Source organism: Falco naumanni, chromosome 9 (genome assembly GCF_017639655.2).
Source record: "Falco naumanni isolate bFalNau1 chromosome 9, bFalNau1.pat, whole genome shotgun sequence".
Taxonomy (NCBI): domain Eukaryota; kingdom Metazoa; phylum Chordata; class Aves; order Falconiformes; family Falconidae; genus Falco; species Falco naumanni.
The window spans coordinates 15,821,831-15,842,147 of NC_054062.1; the positions used below are offsets into that span (position 1 = coordinate 15,821,831).

The 20,317-nt window shown below is 38.4% G+C and overlaps 1 protein-coding gene and 1 non-coding gene across 2 annotated transcripts in view; both read left to right on the forward strand.

Annotated features, from left to right (window-relative positions):
* Positions 1–53: 53 nt before the first annotated feature.
* Positions 54–20,317, forward strand: part of EIF3A (eukaryotic translation initiation factor 3 subunit A) — a 34,502-nt gene continuing 14,238 nt past the window's right edge. The window contains exons 1-14 of the mRNA XM_040606703.1: positions 54–199; positions 2,993–3,183; positions 3,380–3,516; positions 6,541–6,704; positions 7,951–8,150; positions 9,168–9,376; positions 10,308–10,479; positions 11,480–11,584; positions 12,394–12,492; positions 13,197–13,313; positions 14,317–14,502; positions 17,223–17,570; positions 18,168–18,272; positions 20,030–20,143. Of these exons, the coding sequence (XP_040462637.1) occupies positions 151–199; positions 2,993–3,183; positions 3,380–3,516; positions 6,541–6,704; positions 7,951–8,150; positions 9,168–9,376; positions 10,308–10,479; positions 11,480–11,584; positions 12,394–12,492; positions 13,197–13,313; positions 14,317–14,502; positions 17,223–17,570; positions 18,168–18,272; positions 20,030–20,143 (2,196 nt within the window). The 5' untranslated portion in view covers positions 54–150. The remainder of the gene's footprint in view (positions 200–2,992; positions 3,184–3,379; positions 3,517–6,540; positions 6,705–7,950; positions 8,151–9,167; positions 9,377–10,307; positions 10,480–11,479; positions 11,585–12,393; positions 12,493–13,196; positions 13,314–14,316; positions 14,503–17,222; positions 17,571–18,167; positions 18,273–20,029; positions 20,144–20,317) is intronic.
* LOC121094350 lies at positions 12,857–12,989 on the forward strand. Its single transcript, XR_005829820.1, has one exon. It is a non-coding gene; the product is annotated as a small nucleolar RNA SNORA19 (small nucleolar RNA).

Genomic DNA, 20,317 nt, shown 5'->3' on the forward strand with positions numbered 1-20,317 from the left:
CCCGCCCGCGCGCTGGCAGGAACTTCCGCTTCCGGCGACGTCAGCGCGCGCGGGTGACGGGCCGTCCTTCCTTTCCGGCCTCGAAGGCTGCCTGGCTGGAGCACGGAGCTAGCCGCCGCCGCCGCCCTGTGAGGAGAGGCCGCCGCCATCATGCCGGTGTACTTCCAGCGGCCCGAAAATGCCCTGAAGCGGGCGAACGGTCAGTGCGGGGCGGCCCCCCTCCCCTCCCCGCCGCCGGTTCGCCTCCCGTTCTCCCCGCCGCGGCGGGCAGCGTGTGCCGCTCGTGCAGCGCCGGCCGCGCCGCGCCGTGCCGTGCCCGCCCCTAGAGCCCCTCTGCCGGCCCCTCGGCGCGGCGCGGGGCCTCGGCCGGCGCCTCCCTGGCGCTGAGGCGAGGACGCCCGGGAGCGGCGCGGCGCCGCCTGGCCGCCAGGAAATGGCTGAGGCCTGCCGGCGTCGGCCGCGCCGCATGGCGGAGGCGAGGCCCCGGCGGCCGTGGGGAGCGGGCCCGGCCCGGCTCCGCCTCCCTCTCCCCGGCGGGGCCGCCGGCGCAGGCGGTGGGCAGGCGCTGGGTGCAGGGCGAGTCGCGGCGGCGGGGGCCTGTTCCGCCGAGGGTGGCGCGCCCCGGGCCCCGAGGCGCCCCAGCCTGCGGGAGCCGCGGCGAAGTGGCCGCCGTGCCCGCCGGCGGAAAGGGGCTCTCCGCTGGCCGGCGGCTTGGCGTGAGGTGTCGGTCCCGCAGCTCACCTCTGCTCCGGGATGATTTCAAATCCGGTCTCGTTCCGGGCCTTGTTTTTCCATGTGAGCTTCATGTTTAGTAGTCCCATCCTTCATGTGACTGGTGAGAATGCAAATGATTAAACTCCTTAAATGTTGCATAGGCTGATGTGTAAATTTGCCCCTGGAATAGAAACCAAGGAGGACTGCGCTGGATCTGTCGCACTGGTTGCCACATATAAAACTGGACTGCTTATATTTGTCAGCTGTCTCCTTTCAGGCTAGATAAATGGCTTTGACACTTCTTTTTTTACAGTATCCTATTTTAAGCACTTAGCAAGACCATTTAGATGCTTCATTGTCACAGGGCTGACTGCAGAATGACACTTAAAGACATCCAAAAATTACAGATGATATACGGATCTTGAAATGACAGCCAAAGACACTGTGTAGTCTCGGGACTATCCATAAGCCAAGTACTTGGTATTTTAATGAGAAAATATTAATAAAGTACCGTACATCCTCAAGTTTTCTAATCTAAAATTAATTGTAAAAATAATTTTCACGAAGATAAAAAGATGAAAGATAAATTCAGCTTCAGTCAACTTCAAAAGGTGCACTAGTATTTTAGCAGTACTTTTACTGGGAAATGTGCACGTACCATAGTATATAAACTTTAATTAAACTTCAGAACTCTTGGGTAAAGTACTTTGTGAGCGAGTCACATTACTGGAATATTGATCTTAAACTGTTAAACCTGACACCGTTGCTTTTCTGGTGTTGAAGAGTAGCTTTAAATACACAACTCTTGCACTGCTTCAAGTCTACTAAATTCTGATCAACTAAAGGAGTAGAGTTGAGCTGAAGGATTGGAACTGAAGAGAGTGTTCTCTAGACAAACACTAGCAATCCTGCAGGTGGCTACAATCTCACTAGACTTGCCTTTTAAGTTTATTTTCATAAATAAAAAATTGTAAGGCTGAACTGTAATTGTCTCAAAAGCAACACTGAGATAGAACAACAGTGTAAATTACGGGATGGAGGACAGTTTTATTAAAATTCCCTTGGTGATTAAAAAACCCACTGCTGAATAGTGTCACACTATAACCTTAATTATTTTGAAATGTAATACTATGTTTTTCCTGGGAAGGAACTTGCCCATCTTGTGCAAGATCATTATTGACATGAACTAAGCCCTGAACACATGCTATTGTGGTCATTCAAAATGCATCTTTTAGCCATGTTTAACTTAGATACTAAGATTCCAGAACTTAGAAGCTCTCTCTTGATGTCTGTGCATCTTGAGCAGACCCCTACTTTAATCCTTTCTGCCATTGTTTAGGAATGTAGTGATTTCCACAGTACTTCGTGGGAAGTACTGACTCTACCCGCAGCCTTGAAGAATACAGACTATTCCTTTTAGCTGTAGTTGACTTCTCTTCTATCTTTTAAACCTGTTTGCTTCCTGTTCTCAGTGTTGTTTTGTCTTGCTTTTCTGCAGTTAAGGGTAGGTCCTGTGTATATGCTGATAGCTGGCTGTGCTGCTTTGGTAGTTGCTTGTAGATGGTCTGCTGTATTTTGTACTGAGCAGAACGTGTGGTACAGCATAGGTGGGAGTTGCTGTGATGCCGAGAGATCTCATTAGTAACAGCAGCTGCTTAGGGAATGAATACAAGGCACTACTTTCAGGAGCAATGCTGGTTTAAAAAATGCCTGAGCCTTCCATGGGACTTTAGCAGCTTGTAGTGTAACTGTTCTATAACTGAATCTCTAGGCCACTCTTGAGTTTTGGTTGGTTTGGTTTTTTTTCAAAATATAAACTTTTCTGAGTGATGTTTGTTTGTTTCTTTCTTGGATTGAGGGCAGTTAAGTCAGATTCACTGGATGGTTTGTATCTTGTTGAATGACATTGGTGGGTGCTGTACTACAAGCCTCATGGTGTGTATTTTTTGTCCTTCTTGATGGAACTAGCTTTAAAACTGGATGTGTATATTTTAATAATATGTATGAAGTGCCCGGTCATGCCTTGATGGACAGAGAGACATCTCTGCTATCCTGAAGTTTTTATGTTAATAGAGAGGTCGGCATTTGTTTGCCAGTCATGCCATTGAAAGACTGCCACTGCAGTTCTATCTGCCCACATTTTTGATATGGCCAGCTAAATCAAGCCATCAGTGAACTTTGGTTAGAGTTGATTAAATTCTAAAAGTTTACAGTGTTAAGCATAAAAACATGCATTTTCTGGTTTGCAAGTCTTTTGCTGATTGGATTTTAATTTCAGAATTCCTTGAGGTCGGCAAAAAACAGCCTGCCCTTGATGTTCTCTATGATGTTATGAAAAGTAAAAAACACCGAACATGGCAGAAAATCCACGAGCCAATTATGCTGAAGTACTTGGAACTCTGTGTGGATCTCCGCAAGAGTCATCTGGCAAAAGAAGGACTGTACCAATACAAGAATATCTGCCAGCAGGTATGGCTTTTGAATTTTATTTTTTTTCATTTGTAGCGAGTGTGGTATATGTCAGCTGGTATAATCTAAAAGTAACTGATTGGTCTTGAGTTAGAATTAATCTGCCTTTTTAGATGTTCCTGCGTTTGTAGCATTTTACATTATTTGCTGCCTGTTGTGGGTGGAAACATCTTTCAATTTTCTGCCTGTGATGTAGGTGAACATCAAATCTTTGGAGGATGTTGTTCGAGCCTATTTAAAATTAGCTGAAGAAAAAACAGAAGCAGCTAAGGAAGAATCCCAACAGATGGTACTGGACATAGAAGACCTAGATAACATTCAAACTCCAGAAAGGTTGGTGGCCTGACTTTAAAACGTAACAGTTCACAGCAAAATAGTCTTATGTTCATGAAGGATGTTAGCCGTTCAAAAAACTTAGATATAAAGATGGTGGACTTGAAATGGAATACTAGTGGTGTTCTAGAGTAGACAAAACCCCAGGAATTTTGTGTTGAACAAAATCCTAAGTCTGAGTAAAGAAAACTAAAGAAATGAAGTAGTAAAGAGTAGAAAATGTAGATGTGGTAGGAGTGGTCTGGGAGTTGAGTCACCGCTTTCTAGGGTCTGCTTAGATCTGCATCTGTAGTAGTATTGGAGAGTTTATTATTGAAAACTGCTCACTATCAATTGATGTACAAATGCTATTAATTATATTAGAGAAATTGAATTCCTGTACCTGATAACCTTCACTCTTTCTGACCACATTGTGCATGTACAAACAAATGGAATTGTTTATACTTCCTTGGGTAACTGATGAGATAATAGAAGAAAGAGCATTAAAAGTAAATTCAGTGTGTTATAATTAATTGGATGAATAATGAGAACATAGAAGGAATGGAAAAAAGGATCGGTAAATATATCTACTTTTGGTTGTTTGTAGACCTTCACTGGCAAGTTGTGGCAGGTTAGGATGAAATGACTTTCCAGCTCTGTGAGAAGCCACTGTTCTGTTCTCAGAATGTTCTGTGGGAGAACTTCCTAACTTGTTTCAGGAAAAGTGAGGTTAGCTCAAATTGCATGTTCTTCAGATGAATCTGTCGAGTTAGGGAATGCTCACATTAACTCCAATAGTACAACTGTATATGTGATGACATCTGTGGAAAAGGGGTGACATGGTGGGGCTGAAGAAATGTTTTAAAAGAATTCTAGCTGAGTTTGGAAGAGACCTTCTGCCCGTATCCTTTAAAAAATCAAAAATTGTAGGTAATAAATTAAAATTTCTGTAAGTAAAACCAAATTAAAACTTGTGGAAGGTACCAAAAGAAATAACAAAAGGATCTTCAGCCAAAAGGGGAGAATTCTAGGAAAAATGGTGGTAAAATTCTGAGGAGGTAGGTTTTGATTAGCCATCCTAGGTGTGGTCTGAAGATGAAAGCAGTACTTTGATACTGATTTTTGTAAGACTATTGGTTCTGAAATAAAAGAAAGGTTTTTAGAGCATGGAGATTACCCTGTCTGAGGTGAACATAAAAGTCGGCTTTCTTTTCATGCTGGGTGACAGCATAGCTTCTATCCTGGAGTTTTAAAAATACCAGTAAATGTTTTGGGTACTAAAGCTCTGCAGATACCCATCTGAGCAGAAAGTGCATTTCTCGTCATCCTTATGTCGGACTGAGTAGTGGTCTGAACAGTTATCTTGATTGCAGTAACAGTCAGGTCTTTAGCATGAGTTTTGAAGGAAGTAGTCTATGGAGTTAAAAATAAGGTAACATTCAGCACAGGCTTGCTGAAGGGTAGATGATGTCTATTTATGTTAGAATTTTATTCTGTAATTTAGTTTTTTAGATTCAGGAAGTGCCAGAGATCTAACCTGGGAAAAAGTAATGTGGTTGATGCCATAACTGGAAGGGATGTTTGCAGTTGAATTGGAAGGCTACTAAGACATTGTCCAGTGAGAAAATGGTGACATATAATGACAAAAGGACATGTGAAGTTACTGGGAGTTCTTTCCATTAAAATCATGGCACAGAAACTAGAAAAGTCAAAGTTGTATCTACTGATGATAGAAAATTGGAAGAAATTATCAGTAGAAGACATTGTGTAGGCAACTGTGAAGGACAGAGTCATAGAATACAAAGACCTGGAGTAAAATGATGTGGATGTATGTGTTAACAGCAAGGCTCTCTGGTAGTAGTTGGGAACTCATTGGCTGCAAAACATGAAAAGGTTACAGACTTGTCTTCAATAGTTGTTCCAGGTTGGCAATGCCATTCATGTTATTTCCAGTCCCTGAAATAGTCTTTGTTAGAGGCATCCCACTAATAGACACTGAAGATCAACTGATTGCTCTTTTCCTTGTTCTCTTTTATATAACTGAGGACTAGAAAATGTGTCTTTGCAGTCACGCTTCTTAATCTAAGAAATCAGAGTTTCACAGGGTTTTTTTAGGTCCTGTTTTCTAGACTTATACTCTTTTGCTGGATTCACTGCTTGATCTGTTGCAGAAGGCACTGGTGAGATGTAATCTTTAATGTATGTAGTACTAGGACTCAAGGAAGTAAATTAGATCTGGAAGTGGTGTAGTATAAGAGAACTGCAAGAGCTGAGAGTTTATATTAGAAGTGTAGTTCAAAAAGGACTTTAAAAATGAAGGCTTGGGGAAGATGGTTCTTGCTAAGTTTGTAATGCTGGGTGGACTGTTTTGCAGAAAGGGGTCATGTAATCCTTTCCAATCTTGTATTTCTGTGAATGAGGGAGTGTAGTTATGGCCACTAAATGCAAGATTATCATATCTTCTGACATCTTTAAGCATCTTTTTCCTGTCAGAATTTTTAAAGGATCTGATACTTTAAGTATTCTAGTTTTCTATGTCTGCAGATAGTAAGGCACAAAATGCTTCTGTGTCATATGTCAACAAGAAGTGAGCTCTCTCTGGCAGTATTGCTGGTGGCTAAAAAGGAAGTTTCATCAAGTAGGAAAGTGTCAGAGTAGACTGACACTTGAATCTAACAGAGGTACAGTGTGCAGCTCCCTGGTAGAAGAGGAAATGTGAAAATCCTAGAATAGGTTTCCTTTGGCTTACTTGTATGAAGGATACAAAAGCTCCTGTTGTCTCTTACCTCTGAAGCTTGTGCATGTTAGTTGTGTGTGCAGGGGCCAAAGTTTGAAACTTAACAGCAAGAAAAGTTATCTACATCCTTTAAAGGAAAAGAGAGAAGTCTGAGGGACCAATTTGAAAATAAGCAATAAACTGTTCAGCAGCAATCAGCTGTTCAGATTTGTCCAGTCTCATCTTAGATCTTGATAAGAAAAAGTGGTGAGAATAGTGGGGAATAAAACACTTTTTTTTTTTTTTTCCTTTCCCCTTAACAACTATAGTGTTCTTTTGAGTGCTGTAAGTGGAGAAGATACCCAGGATCGTACTGACCGACTGCTTTTGACCCCCTGGGTTAAATTCCTGTGGGAATCCTATAGACAATGTTTGGATCTTCTCAGAAATAATTCTCGAGTGGAACGCCTGTACCATGATATTGCACAGCAAGGTAAATTATAAAGATGGAAACTTAAAGTATAATGAGATCTAGGACTTCTGTGTTACATCCTGTAAAACTAGAAAATTTCTGTTTGGATATTGCTTCAGAATTGGAAATAAAATCTCTTAAATATGTGTATGTACACACATACTATTCTTACAATTACAGAGGTTCCTCAAAATTATTGATGTTTCTGGACACTGAGCCAGCAAGGAAGAAGTTATTTTTTCTTGGACATACTGAGAATATGAGAATTCCTCGTGCTGTGTCTTTTTATTTTTTCTAACTCACTGATCCAAATTAGTCATGTTTTCATTTAATCTAGAATGGCAAATGTGTCTTCCATTAATGTATTCTATGTTAGCTAATTTCAAAAACTCACGTACACAAAAGGGTACTGTAAAATTCTGATACGCTATCAATTTTGACACAGACGTAGCTTAGCAAAATATTATGCAGAAGGTAATGGGAAAAAGTCTAGTCTGCTTCCTTCTGGCATTGTTCTGCAAAAATTGACTTTATAAAGAAGAATACTTAGATGTTAATCTTTACTTAAAGGTGAGAGATGAGCAGAAAAAGGTTTTCCTTTGTATGTACAATTCAGGGTTCTGTATTTTTGAAAAAAGTCTTAGATTTTTAACTCTGCATCCAAAAGATGATTGTCAGATGAGTTCTAGGTGCTTTAGTGTATTTAAGTCCTTGTGCTACATTGTGGAGACATCCTTTTGTGCCTGTTTCTGGTTGAGATACTTCAGAATTTTCAGAGTGACAGTGTCAATGCAAACCAGGTTTTTGAGAGAATCTATGTGATCAAAGACTTCCTTTTTTTTCTTTGTCATTTCCAGTCATTAGAAAGCTTCATTTAACTTTACCGTATTTAGGTGACTTGAGAATTTTTTCCCACATTTTACAAATCCAAAACCTGAATTCATGCCATTGACAGAATTTTTATTTGCACTTAGTTCAAAATAAAAGCTAGAATCGCTGCTTAAATGAGAACATTTTTAGAGACTCAAAAGTATTCCCTTTGCTCCTTAAGCTTAATTGTGTAGAAGCATCTTCATTTTTTGAGGTCAAGAAGTGCTCTGCATTGTCACTATTCATTATGCATGACAGTTAGATTGCATCTTGTTTGACATGTCTTTGGACTGTAAATGAAGATTCTTTAAACATACTGATTTATGTATTTGAATGCTTTTAGAACTGTCATGAAGTCATTGTTAGTGAGCATTTTCTGTATTGTTAATTTTTGCAGCTTTCAAGTTCTGCCTGCAGTACACACGTAAAGCCGAGTTCCGTAAACTCTGTGATAACCTGCGAATGCATTTGGGACAGATCCAGCGTCATCACAACCAAAGCACAGCAATCAACCTCAACAATCCTGACAGCCAGTCAATGCACCTGGAGACCAGGCTGGTGCAACTGGACAGTGCTATTAGCATGGAGCTGTGGCAGGTATGCAGCAGGGCTCCTGTAATCCCACTGTAGTCTACAGCCTTTCCAGAATCTGTTCCACGCAGATCGTATCTCATGGTATATATTCCAAGGTAAACACAGGATAACAGCTAAAGAATAAAGTTTTAATATTTAGAATGTGGTGCTACATGCGTATTGAATACTGGTCTGATGTTCCTGCATAATATTTTCAAACCCAGCTTTTGCTGCTAGTAATAAATGGTAGAGTAGCCGAAGTCAGTTTAAGTTCTGAAAGTGAGAAGCTGATGACACCTTCACCTCTGCTGTCTTGTGTTCTTGTGAACTGGAAGTGGTTAGCAAACATTAAAGCCTGCTATTAGGCTGGGCTCCCAGCATTGCTGGTTGAATTATGGTAGTGTTTAGCCAGTGAGGGCACGATCAAAGCAAATTTCTTAGAGGGGCTTTGCTTTCCAACCTTTCTAATGCGAAATTCCTTAAAAAGCCGAGGTTGTCATGTTTTGGTTTTGTGAATCTGGAGAATGTTCTCAGTTGTGATGTTTCTGCTTTAGGTATGTAAGTAATTACATGTAAGGCATTTCTAAGAGTACATGTATTTTTAGGGAAACTATACCCAGTTTTGATCACAAAACCTATTTTAATGAAAGAATTAATATCAGTAAATAGTAGAATTGGTACAATATTAAAATAGTAGAATTTTTGTTCCGGTTTGGTTTTAGGTTTTTTTCCCCCTTGGATTTGTAGCTTGAAAATCTGAAAGAAGCCAGTTTTCAAAAGATTATTAAAAAACTAAAAAAAAATTTTAACTACCAAATTCTAAGCAGATAGTTAACGGATTTGCTGTATGTCCAAATCATTTCTTAATTAGGAAGGAAGTACTTAATTTCATGTAACTGGCAAAGCTGAAGGTCACAGCTTTCAGTGGTGATCTTAACATAACAAATGTGTTACAGTTTTACAACCTTTAGTGAATGTATATTTTCCCTGGTTTTGAGTGTTGCAAAAACTTCTTAAAAGTAGTGTATTTGTTTTTTCTAGGAAGCTTTCAAAGCAGTGGAGGATATTCATGGGCTGTTTGCACTGTCTAAGAAACCACCCAAACCACAGCTGATGGCAAATTACTATCACAAAGTTTCAACTGTCTTCTGGAAATCAGGAAATGCTCTCTTTCATGCATCCACACTTCACCGACTTTATCACTTATCAAGAGAAATGCGAAAGAATCTCACACAAGAGGAGATGCAGAGGTGGGGAACGATATTTAATGTAATCTTAGATTCTGTTTTTAAGCCCGTAGTTTGAAAAATAAACAAAATTGTACCCCAAAAGAAGCAGATGACATGTATGGATATGAACAGCTCTGCTTAAAGTGGCTAGTACTAATTGCCTCAAAAGAAACCTAGAGCAAGAAGGATATTTACAAAGCTACAGTGTAAATAACTTAAGTATCAGGGTCACTTTAGTTAAGCTTCCTTCTCTGTTAATAAGCAAGTTAATAAGTATCTGTGTTTTGCTTCCTTTTTCTCTTCTGAACATTATTAGTATTTACTTCACAAGAGTTCACTGTTACTAGTTTAAACTTCCTTAATATATAAAAGTCTGTATAGCCAAATGGCCTTTAATTTTTTGGTGATAAGTATACAGGCCTCTGTAGAATCAGAATCTGATGGGAATAAATACTCTCTGGAAATTTTTATATTTCTGTTCATCTGGGTACTAAGGTCAGAATTTAATTAACGTCCTTTGTATTGTTACATCAAAAGGTACATCTGGCGCACACAGTAAATTTTAAAAATCAGTGCAATCAAAATGACTGGTAGGGATTTGCAGCTAAAATAAGTTTTTAAAGGTACTGATTTCTACTGTTTTCATTGCTTTATAGTATTTTGATATTTACAGTGGCAGCTTAAATTTATTATTTCTGTGTATATGTGCGGATATATATATACACACACGTATGTAATGAAAAGGTATTATCAAAATCCCCTGGTTACTGAAGAACACTGCATTCTTCACTCTTATTGCACAGTTAACATCTTTTCTGTTATGGCTGGTATTTTTACACAGTTTTGCATCGTGAATGCTAGTCATTCCAAATCTTGAATTAGCACGTACATGACAAGGAATTAATTAGTGTTCTCCTGCAGTTCATCTTTTGCAATTATACTTTGTCAACAGGATGTCTACTCGAGTCCTTTTGGCCACGCTGTCAATTCCCATAACTCCTGAGAGAACTGATATTGCTCGCCTTCTGGATATGGATGGTATCATTGTTGAGAAACAGCGACGACTGGCAACCCTCTTGGGTCTTCAGGCCCCACCTACACGTGGCAGTCTCATTAATGATATGGTAGGTAGTGGTGTTCAGATGAGCAGCTTTTAAACATTGAGTCCTCTTTTTTGGACTGTTTTCCTTCTAGAGCTCTATGCTTAGTTATGAGACAGCAGTTTATAAGTTAAAACAGCTATATGGTTAATTTTATGACTTACAGTGTAGTGTTAAAATTTCAGATTTGCAAGAACAACCATTTGGAAGTGGCAGCAATAACGGGAGGCCTGAAATCTTGTGTGCACTAAAGAGTCAGATTCAGTGTTGTCCTTGATGTCACCTGGGCAATGTCATTTTGAAACTCAGGGGTCTGAAAAGGGTTGTGAGCTAGAACTTTTTTCCCCTGCTCTAAGGTGTGTAATTAACTGAACCAAGTGTTTGTTTTTCTGTTTTAAATGTGTATCAGATAAAGGCAGGTCAGATATCAAGTAGCAGGCTGTGAGTACCTAACTGATACGAAGAATTTAAACTTTGTGTTTAAATTGAAGGGAGCCTAGATTAATCTATCTTCAGACCTTCCCAGATATTCATAAACAAATTAGGCATTCAGTCATAGTTAGGTATTTTCAGAGGGTGTTTGAATTTAATGCAGTCATTTCCATGGTTCATTTTACAGTTTTTGCTAATTCTTCTGGTACCTCTCCAGTGTGCCTTAAAACAACAGTTTAAAGCTTCTGAAGTTTACACGTGAACTGAGATGTGTGGTCTTAGTTTGGATGTGGGCCTACATCGTTGTGGTAGGACTTGAGTCTTAGAAATGGCTAGTTGAGGGTGGTACTCTAAATATTTATCTTTATATGGTTTTTGTCTACTTTTCCATTTTTAAGTACAGTTTAGTGGTGTAGTGTAGAGTTATTGTCACTGCAATTAAGAATGCTGTAATAAAAAATAAGTAACTCTCCTGTATTAAAACGTATATGTGGTGCCCATTTAACTTATTGAATATAAACATTCTTAAAGCATAACTATTCATTAATATTGTATGTATTTTGAGATCTTTGGATTTTTTTGTTGACTGTAGGTAAGATTCAACGTGGTGCAGTATGTTGTTCCAGAAGTGAAAGAACTTTACAATTGGCTTGAAGTAGACTTTCACCCACTCAAGTTATGTAGCCGTGTCAGCAAGGTAAGTTTTGTAGCTCTGTGTATATGGTAATTGGTCTTGACTAATAAGCCTGTTATTTGAATACTGATTTGTGGTAAATACAAACTAGCTTTTTCTGTTGCCAGAATTTTCAGTGGTAGGCTGTATTTGGTCAAATGCCATTGCAGTGACAAGTACATAACATCTGATATACCTAGTACACCAGATTATTGAAATACAATGAAAATTCAGATCTCTAGGATGCTGTTCAGAGGGCCCCTATGAAGGTGCAGAGTTTTGGGAACATATCAGAAGGTCTTGTTGGTGGAGGTAATACTGAGTTAAATTTTTTTTAAAGATGTAGAAATGAGAAAGAAGTCAAGCACACGTGCACATGCATGCAAGTGGGTTGTGTGGGAAGTGGAAAAATATACCCATGACTATGTTTACTCTTCAAATGTAGAGAACTGGGAGGTAAAATCATGTGAGAGCTCTTGATTAGGTTGGTGTAAATTCTGCAGTTGGTGAAGCACATCATGTTCTTTTTCTTTGATAGTGGGAACAAAGATATTTGAGGTGCTAAAAAGAACTTGAAGGTAAATTAGCAGTGTGGTAGCTGTTGCCAGTACTGTCAGTCGCCTTCATACATATCCCTAAGTCTTAGGTCATACCCATAAGATCAAGTGTTCTGATCAAAAGATACACTTCAGTAAAATGATTTAGTGTCTGGACAGAAAGGCTGTTGTTTCATGAGCTGTAAACTGGAAGTATTAAAGAACAGTGTTTCATACTTTAATGTTGAAGTGTTTAAGGGTTGATGCAGATAGATTAACTTTTCAGAATTTTGATAGGTTCTGAACTGGGTGAAAGACCAAGCTGAAAAGGAACCTGAACTGCAGCTGTATGTTCCTCACCTGCAGAACAATACCATTCTTCGCCTTCTGCAGCAGGTATGAGTAAAGAAAACTTAGTTCGTAAGTATATGTAAGTTAGAAAATGCTTTGTGCGAAAATTGTTGGACATTTTCATGCTGAAGTAAAGTTTTTTTTCATCAAATAGAAGGCCATTATGATTTTGAAATAGTTTTTTCCAGTATATAACCTGCGTTTTCAGGTTTGTACATCATTTAGGTATAGCTGCAGTAGCTATACTTAATAGTGGCTGCATGCAGTGGTGTAATCTCTTGTTTGGATTTTCTTCATGGATCTATGATGTCTTATTTAAGGTAAGTAATTGTTTCTTAAACTTTTTTTAAAGTAAGGTCTAGGTGGTATATTTTGTTTTCAGGTGGTTTTGTGTCTAGTGTTTTATAAAATGCACATTTCATTGACCTGCTTTCGTTACAAAGGAGGAGCAGTGTTATTTCTGATGTGCTACAGAAATAGTTGAAGGCTAATTAGCAGTATAGCTCTATGTAGTTACTGCTGCCAGTCTCCTTCATACAAAGAAGCCATTCAGGAATGGCATTTAATCTTAGATTAAGTTTGAATACAGTACAGAAATAAAATCCTGAAAGAGTATTTGCTATTGTATTAATATGTATACATTCATTTGTCGACAGTTTAGTGATTTAGCTTTATAACCCATTCAACAACTTTTCTTTCGGATCTCTTTTTAACAAGTAAAAACACCTAATGTTTCCGTTCACATACAGGTGGCCCAAATTTATCAAAGCATTGAATTTTCTCGTCTGGCTACCCTGGTTCCTTTTGTTGATGCTTTCCAGCTGGAACGTAGTATTGTTGATGCAGCCAGACACTGTGACTTACAAGTAAGTGCTGTAAAAAGAATTCTGTGAAATTATGTGTGGATTCATGTGTAAAACATTGGATGAAAACTAAGTGGTTGACATTGAACCTAAGGGAGATAATTGATTCTGATAGATGGAGATAAACCAGAGTCAAAGAAACACGTGACTATGTTAAGTACTGACAAATTATTTGCATTCTGGTGTCTATTTTTGTTTTAGGTCAACAACCATTAATATAAGTCCAGTAGAAATAAAAGCTGAAATCAGATTTGCTGAAAGTTGCCCTGTGAGCCCCAGTCATTTAGTCCAGCATATCCTGAAGCAAGCCTAACAAACAGGGATGTGAATTTCTGACTATGCCAAATTCATTGTGCAAGACTGAAGAACTAGCAGTTGCTAATGTTGTTTTTCACCTAATCAAGTGACTGAAGTAAAACACCAATGTCTTAAATGTGTACCGCTGTCTATTTCAGCTGCTGTTGAAGATTGCAATGTTGGTAAAATTGTCAATATTGAAAGAACGGCATCCCGTAATGAAATGTTTAGGCTGATGATGAGATACAAGTAGTTTTTAGTTGAGGTTGCTTAGTAATTATTCATTTAGGCTTTTAGATAAAGCTGAGTTAGTTCATTTAGGTTAACACACAAATTTAGCTTTTATTTTATGCGTTGAAATTGTCTGCATTAAAGTCAGGATTCTTGTTTTGCATATTGCTAATGTGGAGGAAGAGGCAAGAATGATTTGTCTTGGAGTGCTCGTTTCATAGAGTCATTGAAAATTCAGCCTCTTCCCATGATTTTTGTTTGTTTGTTTTCTTAGAAACCATGGAAATCAAACTTCTATTCAGAGCTATTTTTCTTCTACTAATTTGGCACTTCTCATAATCTGGTATAGCTAAAACTGTTTTTTAAAGTAATTTCTGCTTAGAGCTTCTGTTTACTCATATTGGTCATAGGCAGAGCAACAGAGAAATTGTCTAATAAATAATATGATCCCTTTTCTTCCGATTTTTTTTCTGCAAAGGTTCGCCTTGATCATACCACCCGGACACTGAGTTTTGGCTCAGATTTGAATTACAGTACTAGAGAAGATGCTCCACTAGGCCCTCAACTACAAAGCATGCCTTCTGAGCAAATCAGAAATCAGTTGACTGCTATGTCCTCAGCTCTGGCTAAGGCTCTTGCAGTCATTAAGCCTCCTCACTTACTGGTAAGTCATTTTAAGTCTTCTGAAAATATTGACAAATTCTGATGTTGCACCTATGTGTGTTGTGTGATGTTTATCTGTTGCCCTTATACAGCCTTTTGTTATTATTTTTCTTGTTTGATAACTGCTCTTTCCAGTAATCTATTCTCAGTGCAGTGGTAATATTGTTACTTCTGTCCCCTCCCTTCAGAACAGATAATTGATCCTTGAGGTGTTAATATATACAAATGTAGTGTGTGTCAATGTGTTTATTAATGGCAAAGTATCCTTCTGCATCTGTTACATATTCACTTGTTCTAATAGATCTAAATTTTCTGATTTAGCAAGACAAGGATGTTTTGAGGTTGTGAGATCATACTTGAAGGAGTTACTTGGATTACCTTTCCTTGACATAGGAAAGGCGGTGAGCTATCTAATGATTAATTTAACATGACATTGCAAGGATTTAAGTAGGTAATGATTGGTCCTGTTGTACATCTGTTTATTTTCAAAAGTGTGTTGCTCTGTTTTTCAAAACATTGTGGTAATGCTCTCTGATCTAATTCGACAGTAATGATGGGCTGCATTTATACACTTGTGGATTAAGTTAGAAACATAAGCTAATAACTTGACAATTCATACCAAAGCTTATATTTTAATGAATGTGTTTTCTCAGATTAGATGTACCTTTTAATTTATTTTTTTTTTTCAATCTGGTGGTAGTTGGCTATTTGTACTTGTGAAGAAGTTGTCATTTCTTAAATGCACCCAACTAGTTAGTGTTTGGTCATAACTAAAGTAATGTAAAAATGTACGCAAGAGGCCCGAGTTTAAATTGCTGGTCTTGCATCTGTCAGGTTTAGAATATACCAAATAATAACTTACCGATAGATGGGCCTACAGAGCTAGTATTTGTTTAAAATTTTGCATGCATTTTTGAAAATCCAAGAGCCTGGTGTCTTTATTCTTCCTGGAGAAACTGCTGTTGTGAAGAACCTGGAATGTAACTCCAGAGTGGAACCTAAAAACGTGAACAAAAGATCCCGCAACTCAGAACCTGACCTGTCCTTCTCACTGGGACTGTTGGCTTCAAGGTCGGACTCACCAATGAGCTTACATTTCAGGTTCTCCAGAGCCCTGTATGAGCAAGGTGTAAATCAGTCTCGGATTTCCAGCATGCTTTGGTTGTGGCAAGTTAAACCTTCACTTCTCTTAAGAGCAGTGGTAATTTTTTCTTTTGCTTTATGTTTATGAAAGACTTATCAAATTTCCATATGGAAAACAGGCTGATGGCAAGATGTCCATGTTAGATTTTTTTTATGGGTTGAAATACTAAGTAATAATCTTAAGATATAAACATACAAAGCAGAACTGCATCGTGACACTTAATGCTAGCTTACTTATGTTAGCTTGAACATATATTAGCTGTTGTATAGTGTTTAAGATAAAGATCTTTCCATGTAGGTTTTCCCCCTGAAGATTTTACTAGTGATTGGTACTAGATGGATTATATATTTGAAAGAAAAAACGTTTTTTCTGTACATTCATAGATAAAAAATGACAAATAGTCTTACACTTGACATGTTTGTACAGTTAGCTGAATAAGACATAATTATGCTTGTAAAATTGGAGTACAGTGTCAAGGTTAATATCAGTCGGTGTAGTTAGAGAAGCTACAGAACAAGGTGATACCCTTTTTTCCTTTGCTATTCAGATCAAAACTTTCATTTTTTCCAGGAGGTTTAAAGCTTTGAATTTCTGTCAAATTTGTTTATAATTCACAAAACGGTTAAATTGATCTATAGCTTTCAATTTTTGGGTTTCTAGCCCCTCCATTTATCTTTAAATGCTTTCAGATTTGCAACAAAGTATGGATGCTTGTGCACGTGTTGAATGCCCTAGAAGTGACAGATTACTAAAAATACCTCTGAGCTAGCTCATATTTCAAGAGCAGCATGACTTGAGGGAATGCAGTGAGCTGATGGGTCTGCAGTGCTTTGCTGCTTGTTGGACTGATTAAAGTGGGCAGTTTCCTGAGCTGGCACAATTATATGTCTTCATGTGTACAGCATGGATCTTTACGAAGAACTGTATAGGTACTTTGGAGGCGAGTGGGGAGGGTGTGAGAAGACTGCCTCAAAAATAGTTGGTATACTAGTGTCTGGAAGTCTAGTGCTTTTTATAACTTATTTTAAAAGGTTTTATATGCAATGTTTATACCGAAATTGTTGATTCAGTTGTTCATCATCTCACAGATAGTGCTTTGTGTCAATTAGGATATTTTTCTCTTACTTTAGTGTGTTTGGAAAAAGCAAAACTTTAAAAACAAGGGAGCTTTGGTGAAATACAGTACATGTGGTGCTATACTTGCTAACACATGCAGAGACAAACAAGACTGACACCCCCCTCTTTCAGTTAGTGTGTTAAATATCAGTTACATATGGGCGTGCAATATTTTTGGACAGAAAAGTGTGAAACTATCATACTTAAGATGCGTTGCAGAGTATTGTCTTTTACAGACAACTTTCTCCATGAATATGTGGTTCTAGTCAGTTGATACTACTTTGTGTGCCACTTGGATGAGTGATGAGATTTGCCACTCATTACAGTTGTATTTCCATGCAGTTGGCAAGTGTGGAGAATAAAACTAACTTTGAATTTTCATTGAGAAGCATTTGCTATGCCTTCTGCCTTTTTAAAGTGATGCTGTATACATCATTGTCTTATTCTTAACTTAAATTCAGCAAGAGAAGGAAGAACAACATCAGCTGGCAGTCACTGCCTTCTTAAAAAATTCAAGGAAGGAACATCAGCGTATTCTTGCACGTCGTCAAACTATAGAGGAAAGAAAAGAGCGCCTTGAAAGTTTAAACATTCAGCGTGAAAAAGAAGAACTAGAACAACGTGAAGCAGAATTACAAAAAGTCAGGAAAGCTGAAGAAGAAAGATTACGCCAGGAGGCAAAGGAAAGAGAGAAAGAACGTATCCTGCAAGAGCATGAACAAATCAAAAAGAAAACTGTTCGTGAGCGCTTGGAGCAGATTAAGAAGACTGAACTGGGAGCCAAAGCATTTAAAGATATTGATATTGAGGTAGGCAAGTTATTATTGACATTTTGAGTTATTTTTCTATACTCTTGGTGTTACATTGCTAGGCTTTTGGAATTTTGTGGTTTTTACTAGTTTTATACTGTAACTGGTCTTACAAACAATCTCTTAAAAATGAGATAGTTTGACACTTACATATTTAATTTATTCAGCAGTGTAAGTAAACCTTAATTCTGAGTTGGGATAGGACTGTATTTACTTAGAGGAATTAAGTCCAGCTGTTTTTTTGTTTTTTTGGGGTTTGGTGGGGGTTTTTGTTTGGTTTGGTTTGGGTGGTTTTCCCCTTGTTGCTTAAACAGTATTTGAAATACCAAACAGACTTGCTTGTCCAATGTTGTAGTACCTGGACTGTGTCTCAATTAAAGATCAAGATACAAATGCTTTAAAGAGTCCTATTAAAAAAAATAATGCAAGCTACCTAGAAGAGAGGAAAATAAACTGAGAATGTTTCTGAAGCAAATTAGTTTTAAAAAAGATAAGGGGAAAACTGCAGAGAAGATTAAATAAATAAATAAACAAACCATATTTGTAACAGAAAAAATGTTTGCTTTATTTTGTGTTGATAACTCTACTTGGTTGTAGGATCTTGAAGAACTGGATCCTGACTTCATTATGGCTAAACAAGTTGAACAGCTGGAAAAAGAAAAGAAGGAACTTCAGGAACGTCTGAAGAATCAGGAGAAAAAGGTACGAAATAAGAAGGGTACAAACCCATGTCTGTACAATGCTTTAGGTAGTGATTGTGAACTGTATTGATACATATATATATATACACATATAAAAAAAATACTGGTGTTGAAAATGTTACTGTTTGAAATGAAAAAAGGTAAATGTGTTATAAACCCATTGAGTTTCTAATACCGGTGCACAAATTTTTCTAATTAATGGAGTTGATTTGAAAAAGGACCCTTAAGCTGTATGTGAACTGAGTCTTAGTTGGGAAGACTTGTAACTGGAAAATGTTCAGAAAAGGTGAGGTCATTACAGAGAAGCAAAACTGATTGATTGTAGTAGTCCTCACTGAAACAGAGGAAATTCCAGTGCTAGAGCCCTTCTAGATGGCAGAAGAGGATCTGCCTGAAACCTGAGTGGCTATAAAAGTGCGAGGCACACATTGTTGCAGTAAGTAGAAATATGTAACCCGTGCACAGTGAAACTCACCCAGGACTTCCAAATGTGTTCAAGAATGGAACAGAAGTTACATGATACAGTTGGTAATTCATGTCACTTAAAACTGGCTTGTCACTAGGAAGTGGCAAGTTAATTAAAAAGGTTACAATGAGGATCTTTTGTGCTGCAGGCCTGTAAACCTGATGCTCATACTGGGCAAAGTAGCAGAAAATACATTAAACAGTAGAATTAGTAGTCACCTGGGTAAATATGATCTACCTGGAAGGCTCAGCACAGCTTCTATAAAAGAATTGTAAGCCAGGGCTTCCTCCTGGAGTTCTCTGAAGCTATCAAAACAAACATGTAAGGGTGGTCTGATTGATGTAACTTAGTTGGGTTTTCCAAAAAGCTGTTTACGAAGTTTTTCACCAGGCGACTTAGCAGCAGTGGGATAAGAGGAAGAGTCTTTGAATGCTGTTCCGTTTTCGTAGGCAAAGTGGAAAAAAAATCCCCCAGTCTTCAGCTTTACATATTAAATGATGGGCTCCAAACTTAATGTTCTTAGTCAGCAATGAGAACTTGGTTCTTCTGCATCTTGAGCACTGTCTGCGGTTCTGGTCTCTTATATCAAAAAGTACGCAGCTGAACTGGAAGTTTGAGAGAAGGCCAGCAATGATGTGGATTGGCTTTGGTGTGAGAAATACTTACGTAAAATAGTAGCCCTATGTCTGAAAGACTTCTGGAGAGACGATGTGGAAGCAGTCTGTAAGAGTATACCTGTTATAACAACTGACGATGGAGAGCAGTTGTTCACACACTGACTGCAAGGGGTAGTGAACTAGGAAGCATCAAAGGAAGCCAGTAGGAGCCATATTCAGAACTATTTGTAGGTGGAAAGTGGGTCATCATGCTGTGAGCCATAGATGCACAGGAGCTCTTTCCAAAGTACATTGTTGTATATGAAAAGCTTCTTTGAGTTCAAAAGGACAAGAGGAGAAATCCACCAATGCCTACTAAATAGAAAAAAAGCTTCCAGCACAGGAAATGCCAGGCGCTGAAAATTTATGGTGCTGAGAGAGTATTGTATATGTGCCTGCCGCTGTTCTGCATCCTTGCCTAGGAGTGCACTTAGTTGTCCATGGTAGAGGCAGGTTCTTGGTTAGGTGGACCTCTGATGTGGTCCAGTGTGATTGTTGTTATGCAACAGTAATATATCAGATATATTTGCAGAAGTCTTCAGATACCAGGGTTTTCTTTGGCGCATGCTGAATACCGAGTCTTCCAGATTTGGTCTTCACATTATGACATGCTAAAGGTATGTTATCTTTATTTAGATTGACTATTTTGAAAGAGCAAAGCGCTTAGAAGAAATTCCTTTAATAAAGACTGCATATGAGGAACAACGAGTGCATGATATGGAGCTGTGGGAGCAACAGGAGGAAGAAAGGGTAAGATTTTTTTGTTGAGATGATAAAATCCATTAGTGATTAACGAAAAATAGTGGGGTTTTGCACTTTCTTTTTCCCCAGCTCAATCCAAGTGAATAAGGAAAAAAGTTGATATGAAGAATGAAGTGTCATCTTTACAGTTTCATTGTGTTAGTGGACAGCAGTATTGTCTGT